We start from the raw sequence: 26,638 nt of genomic DNA, 5'->3' as shown, positions 1-26,638 counted from the left end.
CTTGACTGTAAAAAGTTTTGGAACATGTCATTTTAAGGTAAATTTAATGTACTTTTCGAATCTACATTGACCCAGAAGGGTCATTTTTTCATTTAGAATAAAAATTTTCATTTTAATGTTTCGTGTTTTTTCTAACTTTGCAGAGTTATTTTTAAGAGTGTAATAATGTTCTACAAAGTTGTAGAGCAGACAATTACTAAAATTTTGATTTAACGCGATTTTACGAAAAAAAGTTTTGAAAAACATCTCTTTTTTCGCATGTTCAAAATGGAAGGGGTCGTTCCGTCCCTTCATCACGAGATATCAATAAACGGACCTCGGATCTGGTTCAGGGACAAAAGTTACCCCATATGACAAAGTTTCACGCAAATTGAAAAGGGGTCGGGTCAACTGCTGTCTGAGTTGGCGGAGAATTACCCACATGTTCTATTTTATTATGTCAGATCAAATTCCAAAAATATTAATTATGATGAAAATAAGTAAATAAACATAGATAAGCTCGCAAAATTAACAATTTTGTTGGTTTTCACAGGTTCATTCCTAGAACTGGATGATAACCTATGATAACCGAGCAACGAGTTTGCGCGTGCAATTTTTTTTAACTGAAAAGATTTATTATCAAACGAACAATGAGTCGCAAAGCAGATGAATTTTCTTAGAAATAAAAAATGTGTTGGGATAAATATATAAGAGCAAGATTTCTGACGTTGAGTATCACTTGAATCTAGTGACCGAAACGTTCAAGATGAGATCTTTTGTGTTAATCCTTGCCCTAGCCCTTGTGGCTACAGTCAGTGCCGCGCCGAAATCAACTAACCGTTGTAAGGATGTCGCGAGTGGAACCATCATGCCATCCCTCGATTGCCAGTTCTACGTCGTCTGCCAGCAGGGTCGAGAAATGAAGGTGCGCTGTCAACCCATGGGAACCTTCTTCGACGTCAACCGCCAGGTTTGCGACAAACGCCCAAGAGTCACCTGCTGGGATGGGTCTGAGTCATCCGAGAGTACGGAGGAGACAACCGTTGCGGAGCAAACTACCACTGAAGATGCTACGACGACGGCAGCTTCGAAGGAATCATCCAAGGAGTCCTCCAAGGAATCGTCCAAGGAATCGTCCAAGGAATCGTCTAAGGAGTCATCTAAGGAATCTTCCAAGGAATCTTCCAAGGAAACATCTGGAGAAAACTCGGACGAAACTACTACGACTGGCACCGATGAGACAACTTCAGAGTCTGCCCAAACCGAAATCGTTACGGAGGAGGCAACCACCGGGGAACCTGCCACGACTGAGGTGGCCACGACTGAGGTAGCCACGACTGAGGTAGCCACGACTGCCGCCCCGCCAACCGTTGCCGAGTTGTGCCGTGGTATCGTAATAGATATTCTGCCTCACCCAACGAACCCCAAGCAGTTTGTGATCTGTGTCATGGGCCGTTTCCAGGTGCAGCAGTGCAACGAAGGTCAAATTTTCAAAGCACTTGTGCGTGCTTGTGGCGTTTGAGTCGTTGATTGATTTTCGAGAAATGAACACATTTCGTGTTATTCAGTTACATGATGCAAAATGATCACAATGAATTTTTGAAAAGAAAAAATCAAAATCGAATATTGTAGTGGATTTGGTCATTTAAACAAATAAAAATTACATGCAAAGATAAGAGAAATTGTTCTACATTTTGGGGACACTTATACACCACGTGGAATGGGGAGAGGGGTTTAGCGATTGTCCACGCTTCATACAGCAAATATTTGTTTTATAAAATTACCGAGAAAGTGTCCTTGTGATTTTTGTTGGCTCTAACAATCGTTTTACAAAATATCGATTGCTGCTAACAGCTCGTTTGAGACTTTAAAAATGCCGTTAACTAAAATTTTTGTCTATGTTTGAGCGATTCTCAAGCTAAAAACGAGTTTCGGAAATTAGAATCAGCCTTTATTAGGGTTCGGGATGCGAAGCACAATACGCCATTTTGATTTTAAAATACCTTAATTTTTTTTTAAACATGACGACAGTCATAAACGAATATGCTGCCTCACTTTGATGACAATTTAAATTTTTGACTATTTTGAACCAGCTTAGGGCTACAATAACAAAAATTACTTGTTTGCGCTTTTCTCACAAATTCGAACTTTAATTAAATTTATACTTTCCTTTAAAATTATTTTTTCATAAATATTGACTTCCAAAAATTTTTTGAACATTATTTTTGAATTATGCTTCTGATGTTTTTTAAATAATCTGTTTTGAAGCAATACAAATTTGTGCAGCTTCAATAGGGCCTTTGCAGAATCACGAAACATGAACCTTAGTTAAGTACACTTGATACAATGTTTTGATTACAAACTGAGAAGAATTAATTTAAAAGATACCGTCAGTAGGGGTGACATTCGGTCTGGGGGTGATTTTTTTACGGATTTTACCATTTCTCAGGTTCTTCTCAATGAAACTGAATTCTGTTAAAAGGTTTGTGTAGCGGACATTTTAAGATGACTTCGCTGAAAAAATCTTGCTTCTATAACAAATCCTGTTATTTTGGCAGCTGTCTAAAGTTGAGGTACGTTTTTGGCCAAAACTGACCTCTCAAAAATCATTTTTCTAATATTTTCTAATTTTTGTTGGAATTGCTCGAAAACTACCCAAATGTTTGAAAATATCCACTTCAAACATTGTTGCATGTCAATAACGTCATGATTCAAATTCCCGGACGCTTCGAAACCCGGACACTTCAACTTATTTTATCAATTATTTGGATATAAGTTCGCATTATGAATGTCAAAACTGTGTTCTTTGATGCATTCTAACATCAACTTTCATTTAAAGTTTGTTTGAACGCTGTAGTTAATGCAAAAACAATTAAATAAAATAAAATTAAAAGTTTACCAAAAATGCGAAACATTTCACGTGAAATATTTCATAGGCGTCCGAAGCACCGGGTTGGCAAAGCAGAAATTAATGTTTTTGATTTGCTTAAATTCTAGCGATTTTTTATATAAACTATCGATTGTTTTGATGTTAAAAGCTTATTTGAGACCTAAAGAATGCCATTCACTAACATTTCACTCCAAATTTGTGCGATTCATAAGCAAAATCGAGTGTCTGGAATTCGAAGCAAAAGTGTCCGGGATTCAAAGAACAACAAGTCATTTTTAATTTTCAAATTCTGATGAAAAATTGTTAGAAAAGACATATTTTGCATGCATTCCCTTAAAAATAAATCCTGATGATATTTATACATTTCCAACTTATTACATGATTTTTTGCCAGCTATAACAAAAATAATATAGTACTAAGTGTTCGGATTTCGAATCATGACGTTACGATACCCTCGAACAAGAAACACTGTTGGATGACCTGTTTTTACAATATCGTTGTATTTGAGCATCATTTTAGTTTCATTTGACCCAATGTCACCCCCTCTAAGGGGTGAGATTGGGTCAATTTTCAAACTATTGGAATTTAAGGTAGTGTTCATCAAAATCCACCATATTTTGGGAAAATGTTAGTAAACTATCGAAGAACCAATCTACGTTGAAAGATATTCGATATTATTTAAATTGTTTTTGTTATTAAGAAATTACGAGAGGTGTATCATTTTTGACCCATAGTCACCCCCACTGACGGTACTAATAATTCTCATACAGCAATTCCCCACGAAAACAGCTTGATTTGAAAAAAAAGTTCTCCGATCGGTCTTAAAAATTTTCTGGGGGTTCTTTGTCCAAAATAATTAGACCGGTAATTTTTTTTGTTTGGCCATTAGGGTGACCTACACCGTGTTAGGGTGGTCCGAAAATGGCAATTTTCGTCAATTTTTGAAAATAAACACATTTTTAAAAAAAAATTCAACCGATTTTAGCTGTCTTGAGCACAAACGAAAGGGTATATGAAAACTTAAAATGCTCTTTTAAAGGTCTCGGGACCATAGAGCCTATGTTTGAAAGTATTTTTATCAGATTCCTCGGAAAATTTTACATAATATATAAAAAAATGGGGCAGTTATGTTTTCAATACTCTGAGATACGATTTTTTTTAAATTAAAACTGGGAATTTCGACGCGCCGCGTGTTAGAAACCCCCAGGAAAAAAATTGAGACCGATTGGAGAACTTTTTTCGAATCATGCTGTTTTCGTGGGGAATTGCTGCATATTAATAACATTGAGGGAGACTGTAGAGCAATTCTACATTTCTGAAACAAACGAGTTTTTGTGCACGATCATAAGAAAACAACACTTTATTTTTTTTTGTTTATTTGTGTATTTTTTTCTGCCATTAAATCATATGTTTGTGGTCATTTGGTTTAACATTTCTGATTCAATTATTTGATGTCACTTTTGGTTTCTGAAGCTGCATAAAAAGTAGTTGACCATTCAAACAGCACAAGCGCGCACCAATGTTTTGAAAATTTGACCTTCTGGGCACTGCTGCAACTGGTAACGACCGAATATGCACACAACAAACTGATTGGAATCCGTTGGGTGGGGCAGAACATCAACCAGGACACCACGGCACATTTCGGCAAAGTTTGGCGGAGCCGCAGTTGTGGCTGCTTCAGTCGTGGTAGATTCCTCCGTGATGATTTCCTCAGTGGTGACTTCCTCCGTAACTGCTTCCGTAACTGGCGTAGTCGTAGTCAATTCCTCGGTGGTTACCGGAGCCTCGGTTGTAGTCGCTTCAGTTGTAGTAGTGGTAGTGGTGGTCGTCGTCGTAGTTGTGGTTGTAGTGAGTTCCGAGCAGCTAGTACTGGGACGTTTGTCACAAACCATTCGGTTGATATCAAAGAAGGTTCCAAGGGGTTGGCAGCGCACCTGAACTTCTTGACCTCTCTGGCAGACGACGTAGAACTGACATTGACGCGACGACAGGATGGTTCCGCTTGGTACGTCCTTGCAACGGTTAGTGTTTTTCGTTTCACCAGAGCTTTCTCCCGATTCATTCGATGAATCCGTAACGGTGGTCTTTTCCGTACTTTCGGCAGACTCAGTTGAAGTGTTGCCATCCCAGCAGGTGACCTTTGGACGTTTATCACAAACCTGGCGATTCACGTCGAAGAATGTTCCAACTGGTTGGCAACGCACCTTCATTTCCTGACCCCGTTGACATACGACGTAGAACTGGCAATCGATGGATGGCAGGACAGTTCCGCTCGGGACATCCGCACAACGGTTTAGGGATTTTGGCGCGGCACTGACTGTTGCCACGAAGGCTAATGCGAGGATGCTCACAATATAATTCATGTTAAACGATTAAGAAACAGGAATAAAATGATACTCTTCCGGAGGAATCTCGCTCTTAAATGATAATCCGAGATCTCTCCTTTAATCTCAGAAGTATACCAGCAGGTCTGCGACATTCATCAACTGATAAATCTTCTCACAGTTTTGTTTATCATAACACGTTGATTCATTCCTTTGACCAGATAAAATTATCTAGAAAAGACTTGCGCATTTTGTTTATGTTTGCTCATTTACCACCAAAAAGTACGTGATTTCAACAACCTTCAACTGCCCACATTTTTATATTCCCAAGAATCCCAAGAACTTTTCTTGAACAGGTCTTGCTTATTTTTGCTTGTTGATCACATTGATTTCAACTGAACCATTATTTTAAAATTTGCTTAAAGTAAGTTAAACAATAGTCTCTGGGTGATACCAATTCTTTTCCAAAAATATTAAATTTTCCTAAACATCTGCAAAATCATATGGAACAAGTTAAAAACTTCTAAACTCATGAATGCTTTTGAAAATATGATTTTTCATGGATTTTGTTTAAAGAATCCTGCTCAGATGCGGATTCACAGAGAGTTTACAATTTCTGTTCGGATTAATTTTCAAAGTGACGTTACAGTCATTTTGAGTCTTGTTAGAATTAGTTTGCAAATTTGATAAAAAAAATTAATCACAAGCCAACGTTACAACATTTCGATGAAAAAAGTGTTTTAAAATGCATTTAACAACAATCCAGTTGTTTTGCAATCATTAGTTTTCAATAAATTTAGGGTGAGTACGGATTTTGAAAAGTTCTCAGATCAAGTTCTGGTGTGGTTTCCCTTGTAAGGCATACCCAAAGGGACTCTCACGCCAAATTTTAGCTCATTTGGATGAACCTGGGTTGTCTCAAGCGAGTTCTAGTTAACAAATTTTGAAATTTTGAATTTTTGTTCAATCACTCCTACAGGCGTGGGAAAAAAAGGTAGAAACTTCTAGGATGGCCAGAAATGAGCGGAATCGTCGGGAAAACAACTTTCCGAAGAGACAAGGTCGATTCGTGCAACCCTCATGGGGCTCAATGGCAATACATCCAGGGTTTTCGGAACTAACAGGTTTCTTAAAATTTTCCTTTGCATGCTGTGCATGCTTGTTGAACACCGCGACGCCACATGTCAAAAATCTACCACGTGATTGTAAAATTTGCACCATAACAGTTATTTTTCTTATTTTGAGGTTTAGAATACAGCTTGTATCAGGATTACCATAAATGATAATTGTAGTCCAAAAAGTAATAAAAAGTCATATTTTATAGGCAAGCCAGTTTTCAACCAAATGAGTGAGCATTGAGCCTGTACTAAAAAACTGCAAATCTGGCATGCCTGGTATAGACAGACTCTTTTGTTCACGTAAATAAACATTAATTTTGCGGGGCTGTACATTGGAATTTCAAAAAAATTCAATATATTTTAGAAGGATTTTTAACGTGCTAAATGTAGACATAATCACAGGTAAATGCATTTCAAATGATTTTCAGTTGATTCATCTTCTATTTCCATTGTAATTTTTGAAGTTTTTCGAAAAAATGCTTTTGCCTCCCGATTTTTCGGAGCAATTTGAGGAAGTGTGGCGGTGGCAAAAACTTTGAATAATATTTTGCAACGGACTAAGGAAAAACAATCACATAACATTTAAAAAATTAAAACAGAGGCATTTTTGAGTTTTTCGGTTTTTAAAAATCATATTGTTTAAAAAAATTGCAACACCATCAGTCAAAATTTGATAAAAATGACACTTTTTGCAATCTTGATTTTTTGAATAAGGATAATGACAAATGAATATTATTTATACAATTTCATCTTGAGTTTTTCGCTTTTTTTAAGGAACCGATTTTTGATAGCATTGTTGTAAAAAAAGTTGTCACAATTGTTTTAAGAAATATATAATTGAGCCAATGATGTAAAATGGCACTCACAAAGTTTGAGCCTGACCAATATTTAAATGACTATCGTTGTTTTACATTCACATTTTTTTACATATCAAAATTGCGCATATTGCAGCAAATAAAAATAACTTAAATTGTTTTTTTTTGTTAATTCTCAGCTAGGAAACTGACATCATCAATTCAAAATGTTTCAAAGCAGCATGTTAAACAACCCAAATCAATAGGAAATGAAATAATATCAACCCCATAAGTTTATCTCGAAGTTTGAGATTACAATTTACGACCCATTTAATAAGCTAATCAGGCCAAAACAATGAATGAACGTGATGCGATAAACTAGAAAAGGTTTAACGCGTGAAAAATTTCTACTGATAAACTTATCACCAATGGGAAAATCCTTTTATTGCTTTAGAAGATATTCATCTGAAATTTCGAGAGATTTCTGAACAATATTTAAGAGTTAGGTTTGTTCTGTTAGAGATTATTTGAATTCAGTGCCACAATCATTCAACATGAAATACACTCTGCTGCTCATTGCGCTGGCCTGTTTGGCTACGGCCAATGCCATGCCAAGATCATGGGATGGCGAGGAGACCGAAATCACCGGTTTTAAAAAGGGCAGTTCTTCCGAGGAGTCATCGGAGGAGTCTTCAAGCTCGTCAGAGGAAAACTCCTCAGAAGAAAACTCATCTGGCAAAACCACAACCACAAGCGCTACCTCCGCTACGGAGGAACAGGAGTCTACCACCGGTGAACCGACCACAACTATAGCCCCACCAAATTATACCGCAATGTGCCGAGGTATCGTTGTCGACCTTCTGCCGAATCCAGTGGATTGTACTCAGTTTGTGCTCTGTGTCATGGGACGGTTTGAGGTAAACCAGTGCGAAGATGGTCACATTTTCTATCCCTCGGTGCGCGTTTGTGGAATTGGAAGTCCTGACGAGTGTGAAATTTGAACTTTCTAAAATAGGAAAATACGTGCCTATTTTATTGTGAAATTCATCCGCTTCATATAAACTTTAAATACATTTTTCATGATACAATTGAAACAATAAAAAAGGGATTTTTATTACAAAAGAATTATGTCACTTGAAAAGCAAATCGATTATTTTTGGGATATATTCAATAATACCCTGTTTCAGACTTTCCGTTCACCCTTCACAATCTTTGTTGCATAAGTTCCGTCCGGCAATCGATGGTTCATAAAGTTTACAGCGTGAGTCTTCAGTATCAAAAAGGCCGCCTTGCCAATAAACCCCTTTGGTCAATGCGTCGGAACCAAATTATGGCCGGAATTAGATTGGTGGTCACCGAAAAAGCTGCAGTCACGCAATGATATTGCTGCTTAAAAGCGCGGTTTCGGTGTAACTGCAAAACATTTGTCACCTGCGGTTCGAACGTCAGGATGAAGAGTAAGTTTGTGTCAATTAGAATCTTCGTATTACTTACTAAGTTCAGGAAATCTCTCAGGATCTATAGTACAACTACTAGCTTTGCTGGTGCTATCAGTATCGTTCGTAACCGCCCAAAGCAGAGGCTACGATGAAGTTTGCTTAGGCGCCAACACCACGTACGTGGCAAGTCCGATCTCGTGCGAGTATTACTATCTTTGTCTGGATGGAACCGCGTACGGATACAGCTGCGATGACGGCAAGTGGTTCTCGACGGAACTCCAGGCTTGCGTTTCTCCCGAAGAGTCAGACTGTGAAATCGAGCAAGCACCGGAACTTCCCACCGCTCCACCACCAACGCCTTCTCCAGTGTGTGACGGTGTTCCTAGTTACACATATGTCCGATCCATGGAAACCTGCCAGTACTATTACATGTGCATTGATCAGGTTGCGTACCTGCTGTCCTGCCCTAAGGGATTCTGGTTCAACGTAAGTTTTAGTTAAGTTCATAGTGAAAAAAACTCTGGTTTTACAAAACTCAAATCTTCCAGCAAGAAGCTCAACGCTGTGGAAACCGCTACGAGTTCGAATGCGACCTGGAACCATCAACGCCGACGCCACCTCCTCCACCACCAAATCCATGCGCCGACCAGCCAAACTTTGGCTTTATCCAGGATCCCAGCTACTGTTACCGTTTCTCGATGTGCATGAACGGCTATCCCTTCCCGATGGTCTGCTGGGATGGACTCTGGTTCGACTACGAAGCCCAGACCTGCGTTGATCCGTCCGAGACGGAGTGTGGTGCCACTACTCCTCCACCGAATCCACCCCCACCAGCTCCGGAGATTTGCCGTGACGTAGAGGACGGCCTCCGGGTGCTTCATTACAGATTCTGCAACGAATACTTTACCTGCAACGGTGAGGTAGGAACACCGACCATTTGTCCCGACGGCGATTGGTTCGACGAGCAGAGTCAGGCTTGCGTGCACCCGATGGACGCGTACTGTCCCCACGGCGGCCAGCAGAGACCTCCGACGCCGAACGTGTGCCGTGGTGTGGACGATGGGGATCTGGTTCCGGCACCGGACAGCTGTTCGTACTATTACGTCTGCGCCAACGAGGAGGGCTACCGCGTGGCGTGTCCGCCGGATCAGTACTTTGATGTGTACCGTCAGTCGTGCGAGTACAGTGCCATCTGTAATTTGTGAATATAGGTTCAATCAATGTGAAGTTGTATGACAATAAATGCTTGGTTCTATGTAATCAGTTGAATTTGGATTCCAGCAAAAAGTTTGAAGACAATTTGATCCTGCCGCGGCCCAAACTGCTTTGCTGAAACTATTCTGAAATGCTCTTGTATGTAAAATATTTAGCATTTAGCAAGGTTCGCGTATGACCTAACTGGGTAGATCCACACAGGCAATCATTAAAAAATTACATTCATACTCAAATTTAGTTCTCGGCTTTTCAGTCCCAGTAGCAAGTAATACGAAATTTTGTTTTTAATGCCGATGATTTCATTCATAAATTACGTAAATTGGAGTCGGGCATTTTGGGGACGTGGGTCGGAGTCGTCAAAACTTGAATAGCTGGCGTCGGAGTCAGAGTCGGCTAAATTTCAAGAGCTGGAGTCAAGGTCGCAGTCGAAAATTACCAAAATTTGTTAGGGACCATCCATAAACCACGCGATTGTCTATATGTCTATACGATCCATACAAAAAAGTTTTTTTGTATGAACAATTGCCCACGAGGGAGGGGGGGGGGGTGGTTATAAATTCCCAAAAAAAAAGTTCACGTGGTTTACCCAAATTTTCACGAAAAATAAACTTTTTATTATTGATCACTAATTTTTTTTCAAAGCAGCTCAATTTACAAAACTTCATGACTATTTTATTTTTTTTTTTCAGTCTCGTTTAATTTGTTGACATTTTTCAATTTAATTTATATTATGGTTCAAGAGATTTAACAAACGCATGTTTGGAATAATTAAAAATTAATAAACAAGTTTTTGTTTCGCAAAACAATTTTTTTCGTCAGATCTGACATTTTATGAAAACTAATGATAGCATTTCACCTGTACGGGTGAAAAGTGCATTTTCCAATGGTTTTATCATTTAAATGTTGAAATTCTGCCTTGAAATTTTAATTATCAACAATCCCATTTGCAAAAAGCCTTAACCGAAAAAAATCTGGGGTTTTTAGCCGATACAATTAGACCCGTATTTTTTCATTGGACGTTAGGGTGACCCATTAGGGTTTTATATGATTGTATGGAAAAAATAAAGTTGTTCAAATTTAGCGAGCACAGCAACTTTAAGTTCCTTTTGAGGTCCTTAACAACTCCCCAAAGTATAGGAACGATTGGTTAAGTCCTCACTTTGCTTAAAGCGATTCAATTTTCTATGGGAATTTGTATGGGACACCCCATTCTTTTGGATTTTGATATTCATAAAATCCACGTTTCACGCTGTACTAAAACCAGATTCATATTCGGATGCTTTGGAAGGTGCTCCTCGTGGCGCGGTGGTTAGCGGCTTCAGCTGCCGATCCCTAAGTTGCTATCGGGCGCGGGTTCGATTCCCGCCTTATCCTCCTGGCTTTCTTCTATCGGATGGGGAAGTAACACGTCGGTCCATTTGCGTAAAAGAGGTTTTGGGTGACTCACCACACATAACTTTCGTTAAAGTGGATTGCTTTTTTTTGGAAGGTGCTCCACAACTTTTCCCAAGAGAGTATGGTGCTAACTTGCTCCTAAAAAAGATACAGCGTGTTCAAAACTCGTCTAAAACGTGTATTTTGCTCGGAAATCACGTTTTAGACGAGGACCTCGATACGACCTCTAGAACAGGGGTGACCAAAATGAGTTTCAAATTTGGCTCAAAAACTTTGAGTGCCCCTGCTCTAGAACAAACCGAGCAAAATCTACAAAATTATGAAATTGTATACTGCAGTTTGTAAACTGCCTTTTAACCAATCGTTCCAAAACTTTGGAGAGTTGTTTAGGACCCCAAAAGGAATTGAAAAAGTGCTGTGCTGGAAAATCGATTTTGATATTACACCCTAATGACCCATACTGTGCCAAGGTGGTCCCAAAATCGGCCATTTTCGTAAATTTTCGCAAAAACCATTTTTTTCAAAAAATCATTACTCCGTGCCGTTTCAACCGATTTTAGTTGTTCTGACCATAAAAAAAATACGGGTCTAACTATTTTGGCTACCCTTAGAAAAAATTTGAGTCCGATCGGAGAACTTTTTTTCGTTTTAAACCCTTTTCAAATGGAATTAAATACATTTTGAATGTTTGCATCGGCTTTATTATGAAGATGATCCAATACTAAGAGGGTGTCGGAGTCGGATTCGACCATTTATTTGAGATCTGAAATCGGAGTCGTTTGAAATAGCAGCCCTGGTTGCCGATTCAAATATAGGGGAAAGTGGTGTGACTTGATCCCCGGGGACACTTGATCCCAAGCCTGTATCTCGTAAGCATGTGGGTAAAACAATTAGCTTTGTTCTAATAGGTTGTGCGAAATTGAGTAAAACTCATTGTAGAAAACAAAGAAAAAAATTAAAAAATGTTTAGATTGAGTTACACTCATTTTTCTAAAAAGTGCTGCAAAAAACTTCCAAGAGACTTTCTTTGTTTTGATAAGTATAGAAAACACTCAATAATTATTCAAAAAAATAGTTTTTATACATGACTATTTTAACAATCAATTGTTTAAAAAAGTGCGTTTAAGGAGACTTGATCCCTGCATTTTTACAGTCACTGGAATCAGCCTCAAGATTAATTAATTGGGCTGGGTTTTCGTACATAGTTTCCTTTAGTATAGTTGTACATAACTTTCTGCAGTTTGAACCATTTTTCAAAAGTTTTGTAAACAAAAATTACCAACTTTTGCAAACATGCCCAATTTTGTCTTAAAAGAAAATTTTAGGTTTTTAAATATTTTGCATGCTAAACTTAGGCCGATGCAAATATTAAAAAAGTTTTGTCCCTCGGCCCTAGCCGAGGTAAAGGGGGGGGGGGGGCAAAAAAAAATATAAAAATTTAAATAACAAGCCATAGTCTTCACATTTAAATGAAAAAAGTGTTTTAAAATGCATTTTGCACTAGTTCAGCTGTTTTGCAATCATTAGTTTTCAAAAAATCTAAGATCTGACAAAAACAAAAATTGTATCGAAAAATAAGGTTTTGCATCGAAAATTTTCAAAAAATCTTAAGATTTTTTAATAAACCCAAACATGCTAAAAATGATTTTAAACGCAGAAGAATGTATTTTAATTTGATTTCAGCTGGTTGCACTTGAATTTTCATTGAAATTTTGAAGTTTATTGTAAAAATATTTTTTTTGCCCCCTGATTTATCGGGCCAATTTTGAAGGGGGGGGGTGACAAAAACTTTTAAAAATATTTGTACCAGTAGCGTGTCCCAAAAAAACACGAAGTCGAGGAATTCAATGTGCTCAGTTCTCAAATGATAGAAAATCATGTTAGAAACAACTCTCTCATACATGAAAACTTTCGGAAAAATCGTTTACCACGTTCCCTGGGCATTTTTTTGAAAAAAGTCAGTTTTTTCGACAATTTCACAAAATCTGCTTAGAAAAAATGGAAAATTTTAAAATTTCAAATAGCCTATACCATTAAATGATGGTCTGTGGTCCAATAAACAAGTTATTGTATCGATTTGGCCTTTTAAAACCTTTTTTTCACTTTCCCGGTAGCTTTTATGTCGAAAAATACGAGTTTTTGCTTTACTTTTTTTCAATCTTTTCCTCGGTATTGAACACAAAAATTTCCTCATATGTGAAAATACATGCATCTTGTAGGAAATTTTCCGCCGAAGATTTTCGTCTAAGCAACTTTGAAGTTTCATCAACTCTGAGCTGAGATATTCCAGTTTTTGTGAAGAAAGAATATTGAATATTTGAAAATGTTGATATTAATCATCATTGGCATACAATATTAGGGATAATTTAAGCCTAATTTGAAGTGCGGCTGTATCGCATAACTCATATTTAGAGCATTTTGCATTTAAACCAATCGATGCACGTTTGCTGTGTTTCCATGGATACAAATAAACAAATAACAAATCGATGCATCTGTGCTCTCTTATGCTATCTAGATAGGAAAACCAGTAAGCTTAGTACAAGAGCACAGAGGCATCGAAATATATGGTTCGATTGTACGGGGTTGGCAATTGTCCACGCTCCAACCAAAAAAGTTTTTTTATGGACAATTGACCATGAGAAGGGAGGAGCTGAGATTTAAAAAAAATGTCTACGTGATTAATGGATGGATCCCTATAGAATAAATTCCAAATATTAGTGATATTTTTAATTTACCTGAACATCGGATTTATCAACAGGAGTTATAAGAAGGGAGTGTAAACGTTACGTTGTGGTTCAGATCACGGAAATGCGTACAATTGAACCTTATATTTGTTATTTGTTTATTTGTATCCATGGAAACACAGCAAACGTGCATCGATTGGTTTAAATGCCAAATGCTCTAAATATGAGTTATTTGCTAAAAGTAATTCATTCATTTAGCACGTAGTGTGCCATGAGAAAACAAAACCAGGTGGCCCTTAGTATTGAAGGATGAACCAATCATGTTTAAAAACAGATGCGATACAGCCGCACTTCAAATTAGGCTTAAATTATCCCTAATATTGTATGCCAATGATGATTAATATCAACATTTTCAAATATTCAATATTCTTTCTTCACAAAAACTGGAATATCTCAGCTCAGAGTTGATGAAACTTCAAAGTTGCTTAGACGAAAATCTTCGGCGGAAAATTTCCTACAAGATGCATGTATTTTCACATATGAGGAAATTTTTGTGTTCAATACCGAGGGAAAAGATTGAAAAAAAGTAAAGCAAAAACTCGTATTTTTCGACATAAAAGCTACCGGGAAAGTGAAAACAAGGTTTTAAAAGGCCAAATCGATACAATAACTTGTTTATTGGACCACAGACCATCATTTAATGGTATAGGCTATTTGAAATTTTAAAATTTTCCATTTTTTCTAAGCAGATTTTGTGAAATTGTCGAAAAACTGACTTTTTTCAAAAAAATGCCCAGGGAACGTGGTAAACGATTTTTCCGAAAGTTTTCATGTATGAGAGAGTTGTTTCTAACATGATTTTCTATCATTTGAGAACTGAGCACATTGAATTCCTCGACTTCGTGTTTTTTTGGGACACGCTATTGTACCAGCCTTATTATATTTTGAACAGAAACGTACATTTTTAATGTGAAAATGCTGAAAGTTTATAGCAAATTAAAAGTTTGGATGAATAAGAAACATTTTGCTAAAGATTTCTTCAAAATGTTGAAAGGGGGATCAAATTACCCCCAACATTTTGAAAATGCCGGTTTAAAATATTTTTTTTTAAATGCTTGGCATGAGAGAGTTTTTCTGATGAAATACCCTTATCAGCCAAACATAGTTGAATATTTAAGCTTTCAATTCATGTAAAAAGTTAAACGTTTTGTGAGAAATTGACAGAGTAATGTGCGATACAAAAAAGGGGATCAAGTCTCCCACTCTCCCCTAGTAATAAAGAAATTTCAAAAATTTACTTTTAAATTGTTCGAAAATCTGTAATTGAAGAGGGGATTTTCTGATAGATTTTCTATCTTAGGCAAACTTAAGGGACTAGTCCGGCAAAACAGGTGTGATTTGTGAAATTTTATTTTTGCAATTCCGTCGTGAAACTACTTACTTTTCCTGTCATTCTTGAACGATGACTACTTTTCTGGTACTTTTCTGTACCAAAAATAACAGAATCGAATAGCAACACTTTTCAAAATAAATGCACTCAAATGGGTGCTGAAAAGTTGAACTTTCAGCACTTGTTTCGAAAAGTAATACTTTTCAACATTATTTTGTTTTAAACGGTTAATTGACAAAATTCATGAGCATTTGACTTATAATTCCACTCAAAGGGTGTTTTTAGGAATTGCAAAAAATGTTGTATGGAACTCGTTGCAAAAATTGATTTTTCAGCCCTTGTCATATTTATCCAACTCGGTGAACCTCGTTGGATAAATGTATGACTCGTGCTGAAAAATCTTCTTTGCAACTTGTTGCATTAACTACTATTTTCCCATTTCAAAACAGCACCTTGAAATTACGAAATGATTCAATGTTTCCTTGATACCTAGGTGTATTTTGATCTTTGAATTTTTGTTTCATGCATATTTCCAATTGAATCCAAAAGCATTGCAATTAGCACAACAATTTTAAACACACGGTTTACTTTGTTTTTCGCTATTGATTTATATTTCAACCAAATCTTATCTCAATATACATCCTTTTTGTATGATGAAATAAGACAGTGTGAATTCGTCGATCATTCGCAAGATTTTCCGTTTTGAAAATTGCTCAAAATTTGCAGTAATTATGGGGTCAAATGACAATTGCAACATAAGACCTAATCAAATGATTAATGAATCATTCTTCTCTCCCGTTGAATAATAGAAATTACCCTTTTGGACACATCATTTCTCAATGCACCAAATTTAACATTTCCTCAAACTGCTCAGCACGTCACCAGCTATACTGAGCGAAGGTAAAAATGTGATTTACCTTCATTGAAGAAAACGCTTCAAAACAACTTCCAGCAACGTTTCCGAACAACTGATTTCAATTTAGATATGAATTCATTACCGATTTTTTCTTCGGCCGTGAAAGGTATAAGTATACCCGGGGACAGCTTCGGCACCATTTGTAGGTGTTTTCGAATATATTGAAGTTGAAGTTCTTTGGAAGAGTTTCGAAAATGTTGAGTGAGTTGTTGTGGTACTTGGAGGTAGATTTTGAATAATTTATTGTTTTTTTTTCTATAGTATATAGTTTAGTCCTTTATGGACTCTTAGCACAATTGGCTAAGGCTAGATATATATCCGACAATGTAAGTTTTACTGATGTGGATTTGATAAAAAACTTTTTCAAACAGAGCTTCCTCTAGATATGTTTAGCAATGCCCAACGGGCAGAAGCTGCCCATAACCGGTGACTGCCAGGCGTACATTGTTTGCGAGTACAATACCGAGAGCGTCCGGCGGTGTCCGGGGGGAACACTGTTTGATCCGATTACACACGTGTGCAACTGGGCCTTCATGGTGCATTGTGGACAAACTCCCACGCTGGCACCGAGTTGGCAGCCACCGACTCCTGCCCCCGTACCGGTCACTACGGCCCGGCCAATCGTAACGACGAATCCTCCGTACATCCCGACGAATCCACCCTACATTCCGACGAATCCTCCGTACATTCCAACGGCACCAACTCCAAACCCCACCACCGTCCAGACAACAACGGTCCGACCAACCACGACGGTTCCCCCTCCAGTGACCACAGTGGTGAGCGTAGTTCCGCCGGAAAACAGTCCCTATCCGTACTGCGACAGCGATGGTTTTTACTTCCTGCCTCACCCGTCGGCCTGCGAAAGCTACTACATCTGCGCGTACGGAATGCTGGTTCTGCACAGCTGCGGACAGGGTGTCTACTGGAACACGGAAACCAACCAGTGCGACTTCCCAGCCAACACCAACTGCACGAACCTACCGAACCCAGCCAAACCGGAAGATTCTACCCCTTCAGCAGGAACTACGGCCAGCTCGAAGCTTCCCAGTAAGATCAATGTTGTGTAACGCAAACCTAATCTAAATCCTAATCTTGTCCCGACTTTTACGCAGATTGTCACGGACCGGACATATTCTACCCCAGCACTGAGGACTGCGCCAAGTACTATATCTGCATCGGATCGTCGCCGATCCTGATGAGCTGCCCGGCGAACTACCTCTGGAATGCCGACACCTCCCAGTGTCTTCAGCCGGAGCGGGCTCGCTGCTCGAGCTTGATCGTGTAGAAGGATTTTTTTATTGTAAGATTTACTCTGTAGGTAATTTATTCCAAGATGTGTAATTAAGAGTGAACGATGTCATCATTGAGATTTTCATAAAGTGTGTACAAATGTCTGTGTTTTATTATGTCTAAATACTAGACTTCCCGTCAATTACTCCGGTCGCAAAGGATCATAGCGGAAACATAAAAATTTACTGAGCTGTGATGGTCTAACCTATGCGTCATCCAGTATGACTTATCTGCTCTAATTGCTGTAATTGTAAACGCTATGGCAGTCACGCCGTTGTACCGTTTCCGGAAGAAATTTACGGTGGGAATTTTCGTCTTTTACATCTCCGGATCATGGAAAACCTTCCAGCTACGAGGATAAACAAATGTTTTTAAACTGAGCTTTTGGCACTCGTGCAGTTTTCTTGCTTTTCACAGTTTTGAATTGTTTTTTTTTTTTTTAACAAATCGACGTCGTCGTGCTATCTTGTCGCACCCGCCATTTTGACGTTCCGAGAAAAACGCGTTTTAATGTTTGACCTTGAATATTCAAAAGCGAGAGCACGCAATGTAAACAATAACAAACACGTTTTGTTTGGCTCACCATTCTGTGCATTGTCCCAAAGTTTTGTTGAAGTTGGTTGCTGGAGTCCCGAGTTATAATTACAAATGTTTACGGTAGTCTAGCTTGTACGTGTGACAAACGCATCCTGACTTTCCTGGCCTGAAATCCCTTTGGCTTTTTGTCGCACTTACATCAATTTTTATGGAGTGACAAGATAGCACGACAAGATTGAAACTACTTTCATATATAAAGTGACAAAAATGCACGGAGTTTTTCGGTTTTTGTTGAATATCTCAGGATTGAAATCGAATTTTGGGGATCTGTGAAGGTCAAAAGGTGAGGCATTGTGAGCTGCACAAAATGGCGTTCTTAACTCAATTTGGCCCAAAATGCACGTACGACAAGTTAGCACGATGGCGACGAAATACGTATGCATTTACAATAATGCAAAGTGGTTGTTCTAGTGGAGTTAAAATTCAAACTTGTTTAACATAGTGTAACATAGACTGTTCTGAATGAAATTAACAACAACAACATGTTCTTTGAACAAGTAATGGGATTGTTTACTAAACAGGACATTTCACCAAATCACTGCAACACTTTATTACCTGTCTGGGGGAGTGTTCAAGATGTTTTTGTACATACAATTTTTATAATCTCGTGATACTTTCCACGAAATGTCAAGAGCAAGAGTGCTAACATTCTTTTTCGGAATTCACGCGTCATGCGGAAGATTAGCACTCCAATTGCCCAGACACTAAAACAACGAGATAAGATTACCCTTTTCATCTGGGTGTCGTTCCTCGGTATAAAAGCAGGATAATCTTACTTGTGTCGCAATAGTATTCTCCTCATCAAAGGCGCAAAAGACGTTTAAAATGTCTCAAAGTAAGTAACGGACAATGTGTTAGACTTATCATAACTTGACTTCCGTTCTTGGATCCTCCACAGAGCTCGTGATCATTGGCCTTCTCGGCGTTCTGTTCGGCACGTGCGCTGCCAACGTCTGCATCGATGCCGGACTGGAAACAACGGATGGCTTCCTGCCCAACGCGACCGATTGCACCATGTACGTCAGCTGCTTCAAGGGACTCCCGTACGACATGGCCTGTCCGATCAATTACTTCTTCGATCCTACCCTGGTGAAGTGCAGCGCCACGTACGTCTGCCCCGCTCCGAGCACGTGCCCGGAAACCGGAATCGTCAAGCAGCCCGTGGCCGGAGTCTGTGCCGAGTACTCGTTGTGCATTGACGGAACGGCCTACCCGAAGACGTGCGCTGCTGGACTGGCCTTCAGCGAGGCTAAGCAGAACTGCGTGTTGGCTGCAGATGCCGGGTGCATCGAGAACAAGTGCGCCACCATTACGACCGATCCGAAAATCTACGGTGATGATGTGTGCAGTGCAAATTACTACATCTGCGATAAAGCTGGGGAACCGATTGCCTTTACCTGCGATACTGGACTCATCTTCGACGCAACCGTATTGGATTGCATTGTTGGAGAGTGCCCAGTCGTGTAAAAGTCGTGATTGAATACGATTTGTGCATGGCTACAAATTGACTTCGTTGTACTGAAAGCTGGATGCATATTTGTAATAAACAAAAGTATTATCTTTAACCAAATTAAATGTATTTACCTTATTAAGCTAAGATTAAAATAAATTTCTAATCGGAAAATGCATCTCTTGTTTGTCTCTTGTATTGCCTTAGAAAAAACTTCACGACTCATTTGTCCAGAATTACTTTTTTTCTGTTGTATAAATCAACCAATCATTTGTGTGAACATTCTCTATTCATAAATAAGCATCTCCATAAATTGTACAATTTTGGTTTATATGGACAAATAGTGCTAGCCACTCCTTGTACTAATTGCATGAAATATTCAACTTCTATGCAATAGCGATGAACTTACCTAATTCTTTATCAAACTCTCAATAAAAACGTAACTTAAAGCCTTGCAACCACCCACTACGAAAGCTTTGGCTAACACTTACTTTAGAGAACCTTCAAAAAGAAATGACACACAACAAAATTCGCTCTCCCGTCTCTTTCTCGCTCATGTGCTTCTAAACGAAGGAGCTCGCTTCTTCTCTTGTAACCTATGGTATTTGCATCCCAAGATTAGTGCGATCGTTTGTTTCGCGGCACGTTACGGAGGGAGCACTTGAGCAGGCTTGCGGGCAGAACGACCTACTAGCGTAGCTGTCCAGCCCCTAAGGACGCTACAAAAGCTGCACCGCTAGTTGCGCTAGTCACCGCCAGGAGCGCACGGTAGACGCCATCCCGTAGAAAAGCCGTCCGACGATCTGGAGATCCGGACGCAAGCAGGAGGAGCCTGCGTTGATTTGTGGACATCCAGGTATTTACCGTTGCTTTTTCCCAATCTATCGCCGTCCAACCTCCCTCCACCATCGCTAATTTCCGTCCCCATTGTGCCCACAGAACCCCTCGGTGTTCGTACGCTTCGCGTATAGGCCGGCGCAGACGCATCCGTTCCGGTGTGGGAACCGCCCTCGCGACACCGCCATTTTGGTCTTCTGACCAACCGTCGCGAGATAAGACGCCAGCCTCGCCAGCCGTTACACCAACCGACGCCGGAAACCAGGCAGACCGGTGGATTCGTCCGCCGTAGTCCCAGAGTCCGTCAACATACTTGGGAGCGTCGAGGCAGGTGGCGCAAAAGAGGGTCGAGTTTCCCTTTCCGATTCCGGATTAACATGCCTACCCTGAGGCAAAGAGGGGGGTATCACTAATGCTGGGATAAGCCCTCCATAGTTTATACTCTCTCAGGTTCTCTAAAAGACACTATAGAGGTATATACGTGAGCATGTATTCCGTATACATACACGAACAAGATTGAGGTTAAATTTTGTCCGACCAGCAAAATCAAATGGTGCGCTAGTGTGCGTACGAGAAACGTTATAAAGCTCTATACATCTGAGTGGTGCCATCTATGATAAATTTAATGAACCATTTGAAAGCACTGAAGTGTTTGTGTGCGTGCGCTGAGCGGAAAGTTCCGACAGCTTTCAAATTATGTAAATAATGACCCTTTTTTGTATCCACCAAAACAGTTTTTCAAACATAACTCTTAAAGTACTGCACTGCCCATGATCGCATAAATGTCCCATATGCATTTTCATCGCTTTCAACCCCAATTGTTGTCAAACAACAAGGGGTCACTTTGTAGTTTGACACCCATTTTAACACAGAACTTATACTTTCTGTCAAACGTTTGGTTTGATAGTAGGTGTGAGTCCTGTGTAAAAAGTGACAGTTTGTTACTTTTTAGTTAGACCAACGGTGCACAAACTGAAATGAGACCATCCACTAGGGTTAAGTAAACCTACATAAATCATCTTCATGTTTGATTCAAAAACTGAAAATCTCAGTTCGCAATAATGCTCCGATCGCATCTTTATTTTTCTATATTCTAAAACCAATTTTAGGAAAAAAAATATTTTTTTTTTCGAGGGCGCCTCTCTGAGGCAAGGCTATAAAATCACTAAAAATTTGAACTTTTTAAATAAGCCTCCAAGGTATTCACGTACCGTAAACCGGGGTGACTTTGATAGGATTTCAATTTGTTTTTAGAATATTTTCCAACAGGTAAGATTTTCCTCAAGATTATTATTTTTAAAACATGTACTGAGGTAGGCCACACAATGTCCATGCACTATTTTGGAAAAAAATAATTTTTAAATGGTGTTTAGAAAAATAGTTACGTTAAAAATTCTTAGTTTTAATGCCGGGGTGACTTTGATAGTTATAGTTTTTCTTGTTAAAATCATATTTAAGATGTTCAAACGTTATTTGTAGGTTAAATGTACCATCACTAAAGTAGCTGATATAGATTTTAAGAAAAAAGTCAATGTTTATATTTAGGTAACTAAGTTTATAAGCTTTTTAACAAAATACATATAAATTTTAGGTTAAATTGTTAAAAAGTCGGAATTTTGCCTGATTTTTTTTTAAACTAGTTTTGTTCATAAAATTATCGATTTATATTGCATTTTATACTGAATTCGAAGCACGAATCACAAGTTTTCACATTTTACATGAAATTTGTTCAACTGAAATTGCCTATAAATTCGGAGATATATTTTTTAATCGTGTTTCAAAAACACATATAATTTATTATTTACAAACTCATTGAACCTTCTCCTGCGGAAAATTGTCCAAAGAATCTGAAAATGCATTCCGTTTTTCGATTTATAATCATGTTCATTGAGAAAATCATGACACTCTGAGAAGTTAAAAATAATGACTTTCATCAACATTTTCTTAACTATAGTTAACTAACTTTTTAAACTTTTCAAAATTTTATGGAAAGTTCTTCTTGAGGTACTTTGGACACTTCTCTACCACGGTCAGTATGTTTCTAAACCATTCCTTACGTATTTTAATTGTACTCTTCATTTTGCGGAAAAATCGCAAACCTATCAAAGTCACCCCGTTTTACGGTATACATATCGGCTCAAAATCAAATTCCGAGCAAATGTCGTGTTGATTGACGTAGAATTTTGTTTCTCACTCATTTTTCTCGGAACTGGCTCGACTGATTTTGTCCGGATCTATGTTTTTGGTTTTGTCTTCAGGTCCTTTAAGTATTTTTTTAATTTCATCCGGTTTGGTGCACTGCCCATTTTCGTATAAATGTCCCATATGCAAAAACAGCAAGCTGAGAAAAGCGCATTTGAAGTTTGTCGCACACATAAGGCTAAGTGTAAAGTTTTTGCGAAAAAAACTAAATTTCCTCCTGATTTCTAGAACAAAGTACTGGATGTTGTAGGCTTTTCGGAAAGAGCACACGATTTTGAACCAAACTGCATTTGGGGTCAAACCATCGAAGTTTCGGTGTACCTGCAAGATCCATCATTCTGTACAAAGAAGAAAATTGTTGGCGCGATCTTAAAAAGTTGTACGAGCATCTACCTTGAAGAAGGTATTCCTTTTGGCTGGACATGCGCAGTTCAGATTTGCTGTTCCAAAGATATAAGGCTTTGAAATATCAAAATGAACGTTAGGTGAGTAGTTCTCGTGATTTTCGCAAATTATTTCTCGATTTTTTTAATTTGCATTTGCTGCAATTTTGCTGGCTGAAATGCTTAGGTAAATAGATGAAATTTTCTGATCAATTTGGTGTCTTAGGTAAAGTTGACGATAATAATTAGGATTTCTTAGTAAATATATTATTTCATCAAAAAAATTACAGAAACGCTTCTAATACATTCTATTCTTATGTGTCTAAGTGCTAAAAAATTTTTACAGCTGTATAACGGAAAATGATAAAGTTTTTTTTTACTTTTTAAGTGTTAATTTTGCGATGAAAAATACGTTTTTTCGGAATTCTGATCAAATCAGGCGTGCAATTTTACATAAAAGTCCCTTTAACACCAAATTTCTATCTAATCACCGTGTTAAGGCTGCAATTTATTGAAAAACACCTCTTTTTTCGCAAGTTCAAAAATGAAAGGGGTCGGACCGCCCCTCCGAGATATCAAACGTTAAGAAATAGAAAACATTTTTTTCCTGTTTTTAAATCTTTGCATGGTAATATAAGCAAGTAAGGGTCGCACAGTAAAACCTCTTTTTACGCGATGGCGTTACGCTTTTAACTTCGTCGATTTCACTTAAAACATACAATATTTTTGCTTCAAAAAGCGTTTTGTAGATCTGAACAAACTGTTTTTAAAAGATTGCAAAAATATTTCGTCGTTCAAGAGAAATCGAAGAAATGAAAAAGCGTAACGCCACCATGTAAAAAGAGGTTTCACTGTTTCAAAAAATCAAAATATAGAGAATTTTCTAAGTCATATTTCAAAAAATGAATAACTGCGACTTTTTTCAAAAAAGTTACCTGAAAATGGCTATGAATTGAAATTTCACTCAAGTACTTTTTAATTGCTTATTTGATTTTACATCGAAAAATGAAGTTGAATTATTGAAAAAATATATTTTTTGAAAAAAATAGAATTGATTTAAAAATTCACAACTCGGTCAACTTTACCGAAGACACCAAATCGATCGAAAGTGCCTTCAAAAGATACATATATTCGAATTTTCTTATATCATTTTTGTATGGGCAGCTGCCAAAGTTGTATGGAAAATTTTATTGACAAACTAAAGATGCAAAATGGCCCCTTTGGGCATACCGAAGACACCAAAAAAGTTTCAGTCTGATTAAAATATTTAAAAATTCAAATTAAAAAAAAGACCGATTTCGTAGAGCATTGCTCTCATTTGATCCATAGTGCATAATGGGGCAAAATCAGGATTCTTGGGTTTTTGCAAAAAAAGTGATTTTTGAAAAAATATCGATATCAGCTTTAAAATGCATTTCCACTGATCTAAAGCTTAAAATATCGTTAGCCAGCAACTGCTTTTGGTTTATTTTGCTGAACATTTCTTTATGGTTTAAAAACATCAACAGTATTGCTTTGCCTAGAATGCTTAAAATTGGTATATTTACCCTATAAATGTATTGAAGATTCCATGAGAAGAATCCATGAGTATGGATAACTACTGCTTAATCTGTAAACTGTAAACTGTAACGTAATGAAAATGCATATGGGACTCTTTTGTAAATAGAATGCTTAGAGCTCCTAAATTAAATTCAATTGAAAGATTCACAGTTTCAGAATGGAAATTTACATTAAATCCTGGCAACTTGGAAATAACTCTTAACTTAAATTGGGATTGCAAGTGTCGAAATGAAAAGAGCTATACTTAAATATTATTCTAATTTTCATGTTTAACTCAAGATGTTAAATTGCTGCACTGATCATTAGCTTGGTTCAAAGATACATTAAAAAATATAAAAGTGTTTAATTTCGATCGCATCATGCGGAATCTAAGTATTATGGCCCATTACACATTTAGTTAAGACTTAGTAGGTCCAGTTTTGGCCTGCATTAGAATGGAATTTAAAAAAATTTTAATTATTTTTTTTCACAATTTAAGTATTCTTCTAGAAAGTGTTCTTTAACCCGATAAAATTTTCTCTTTATTTTATTTTTTATTTTTTTGGTTTATAACATCGCAATGCGCTAAAATTTAATCTTGAAAAGATACAGGTTAATTTTTTGAGCTTTTTTTTTTAATTTTTCAAAAAAATAAATCCAAAAAAAATCCGAAACATCTTTTTAGAACAATTCCTAGCGCTTTTGGATGTTCTACAAAGTTGTTCCCCGGATCTGACCAAAGGAAATTTGATTTATTTTTGGGAAACTTTCTCTAAGAAGATGTTAAAAGTAAAAAAAAAAATAAGCTAAAATTTTCAGGTGCTCTAAATTAAACACTTTTATCTTTTTCATATATTCGTGAACCACACTACTGATAATTCATTTTTATTGGTTTTCTTATAAAAAAAAGGGAGGGCCTCTTGGCGCGGTGGTTAGCGGCTTCGGCTGCCAATCCCTAAATTGCTGTGGGGCGCGGGTTCGATTCCCGCCTTATCCTCCTGGCCTTCTATCGGATGGGGAAGTAAAACGTCGGTCCATTTGCGTAAAAGAGGTTTTGGGTGACTCACCACACATAACCTTCGGACGCCTAGAAATGAGCAGAAACTTGCAACAGAGACCACAAAAGACCCGGGGGTCTTTAAAGAGGATTATTTTGCTTTTTTCGCCCTTCATACGGCAGTAATTTAAAGATGCTCCCTTTATGTCTGAGCCACTGTAATTCAAGGCAACCGCTACATAGGTCATCCTTGTGGCCCTGTTGGGTCAAACATCAAATCAAATCAAGTAAAAAAACTTCCTGAAGTCCGGTTATTTTTAAAAACATTCGAAACCAATTAGCCCTCCTTGCTACGATATGCACTTCTGCTTTAATATGTTTGCCAATATCTGAGCCCAACAACGACGTACAAATACACCAAAGCCCGTAGCTGTTTTTATTTCCATCTGAGTTCTGACCAAGTGGCCGCAACCAGCAGCGATCATCGCACATGGGCGCTAATGACAACAAAAAGTGTCTTCCACCTTCATTCCCTCCCCAGTAACTTCCAACGACCGTGTCAGTTTACGATCATCGTCATCATCACCACTGCGCGGTGTTCACGCGGTATTGCATCATCGCGACCGTAACTTCGCTGAATAACTGCCGAGACTTGGCACGCGGGGTTTAAGCCCTACTAGGCTCATAAAAAGAGACTCGGTTTTTATTTTTGGTGTCTGTTTATCCATATTTGTTGATTTTGATTCCTCTCCGAGTTCTCGCAGTTCTCTGTGTAGATGTCTCACCGTTGAGCTTTTTTTTCGGGAGGTGCTCGTACTGCAAAAACCTGCCGTGACGAAGTGGCCCAGAGAGTGTGGATGCTGCGTTGCTTGCGGTGAAGTTTTGGGATCGATTCCCGGAGGGTTAATCGTATAGAGTGCTCGACCTCGATGCGTTTGTGCAGTGTTCTGACCTCCTCTTACGTTGCATTCCCACCCAGAACCGCCGTCAGCTCCAGTGACCTAGTGAGCAGGTTTTGTACAACTTCTTCTTCACGCAATTATTCGCCGAAATGCAAGCGATTTGCCGTTTTACCGTTGCTTCTCCACAAGTTTTGGCCACGCGAGTTTGGCACACGTTCAGTGGCGACTTGCCAGACTTGGTCGTCGGTGGGCGTGTCATCGGCGTGTACGGCATCAACAATCCGTACCAGTACCGGT

At 38.2% G+C, this 26,638-nt stretch overlaps 5 protein-coding genes across 5 annotated transcripts in view; 4 read left to right on the top strand and 1 right to left on the bottom strand.

The window, feature by feature from the left end:
* Positions 1–9,804, top strand: part of LOC6035450 — a 47,419-nt gene extending 37,615 nt beyond the window's left edge. The window contains exons 7-11 of the mRNA XM_038250447.1: positions 796–1,460; positions 7,643–8,067; positions 8,496–8,562; positions 8,621–9,030; positions 9,093–9,804. Coding sequence (XP_038106375.1) covers positions 796–1,460; positions 7,643–8,067; positions 8,496–8,562; positions 8,621–9,030; positions 9,093–9,749 — 2,224 coding nt within the window. The 3' untranslated portion in view covers positions 9,750–9,804. The remainder of the gene's footprint in view (positions 1–795; positions 1,461–7,642; positions 8,068–8,495; positions 8,563–8,620; positions 9,031–9,092) is intronic.
* On the top strand, positions 713–1,655 carry LOC119766522 (probable cell wall protein PGA41). Its single transcript, XM_038251119.1, has one exon. It carries the CDS (start codon positions 746–748, stop codon positions 1,499–1,501), a length of 756 nt encoding a protein of 251 aa, XP_038107047.1. The 5' UTR covers positions 713–745; the 3' UTR covers positions 1,502–1,655.
* Positions 4,228–5,297, bottom strand: LOC119766521 (integumentary mucin C.1-like). The gene has a single exon (XM_038251118.1). It carries the CDS (start codon positions 5,230–5,232, stop codon positions 4,366–4,368), a length of 867 nt encoding a protein of 288 aa, XP_038107046.1. The 5' UTR covers positions 5,233–5,297; the 3' UTR covers positions 4,228–4,365.
* Positions 9,805–16,288: 6,484 nt separating the features above from the next.
* LOC6035448 (mucin-2) lies at positions 16,289–17,538 on the top strand. The gene is made up of 4 exons (XM_001845583.2): positions 16,289–16,345; positions 16,406–16,470; positions 16,528–17,191; positions 17,257–17,538. Exons 1-4 carry the CDS (start codon positions 16,339–16,341, stop codon positions 17,427–17,429), a joined length of 909 nt encoding a protein of 302 aa, XP_001845635.2. The 5' UTR covers positions 16,289–16,338; the 3' UTR covers positions 17,430–17,538.
* Positions 17,539–18,783: 1,245 nt separating this feature from the next.
* LOC6035447 (chondroitin proteoglycan 2) lies at positions 18,784–19,601 on the top strand. The gene is made up of 2 exons (XM_001845582.2): positions 18,784–18,866; positions 18,930–19,601. Exons 1-2 carry the CDS (start codon positions 18,857–18,859, stop codon positions 19,496–19,498), a joined length of 579 nt encoding a protein of 192 aa, XP_001845634.1. The 5' UTR covers positions 18,784–18,856; the 3' UTR covers positions 19,499–19,601.
* The last annotated feature ends 7,037 nt before the right edge of the window (positions 19,602–26,638 follow it).

The sequence above is a fragment of the Culex quinquefasciatus genome, chromosome 2, assembly GCF_015732765.1.
Source record: "Culex quinquefasciatus strain JHB chromosome 2, VPISU_Cqui_1.0_pri_paternal, whole genome shotgun sequence".
Classification (NCBI taxonomy): domain Eukaryota; kingdom Metazoa; phylum Arthropoda; class Insecta; order Diptera; family Culicidae; genus Culex; species Culex quinquefasciatus.
The sequence above is the reverse complement of the archived record's forward strand: the minus strand, read 5'-3'. Positions and strand labels throughout refer to the sequence as shown.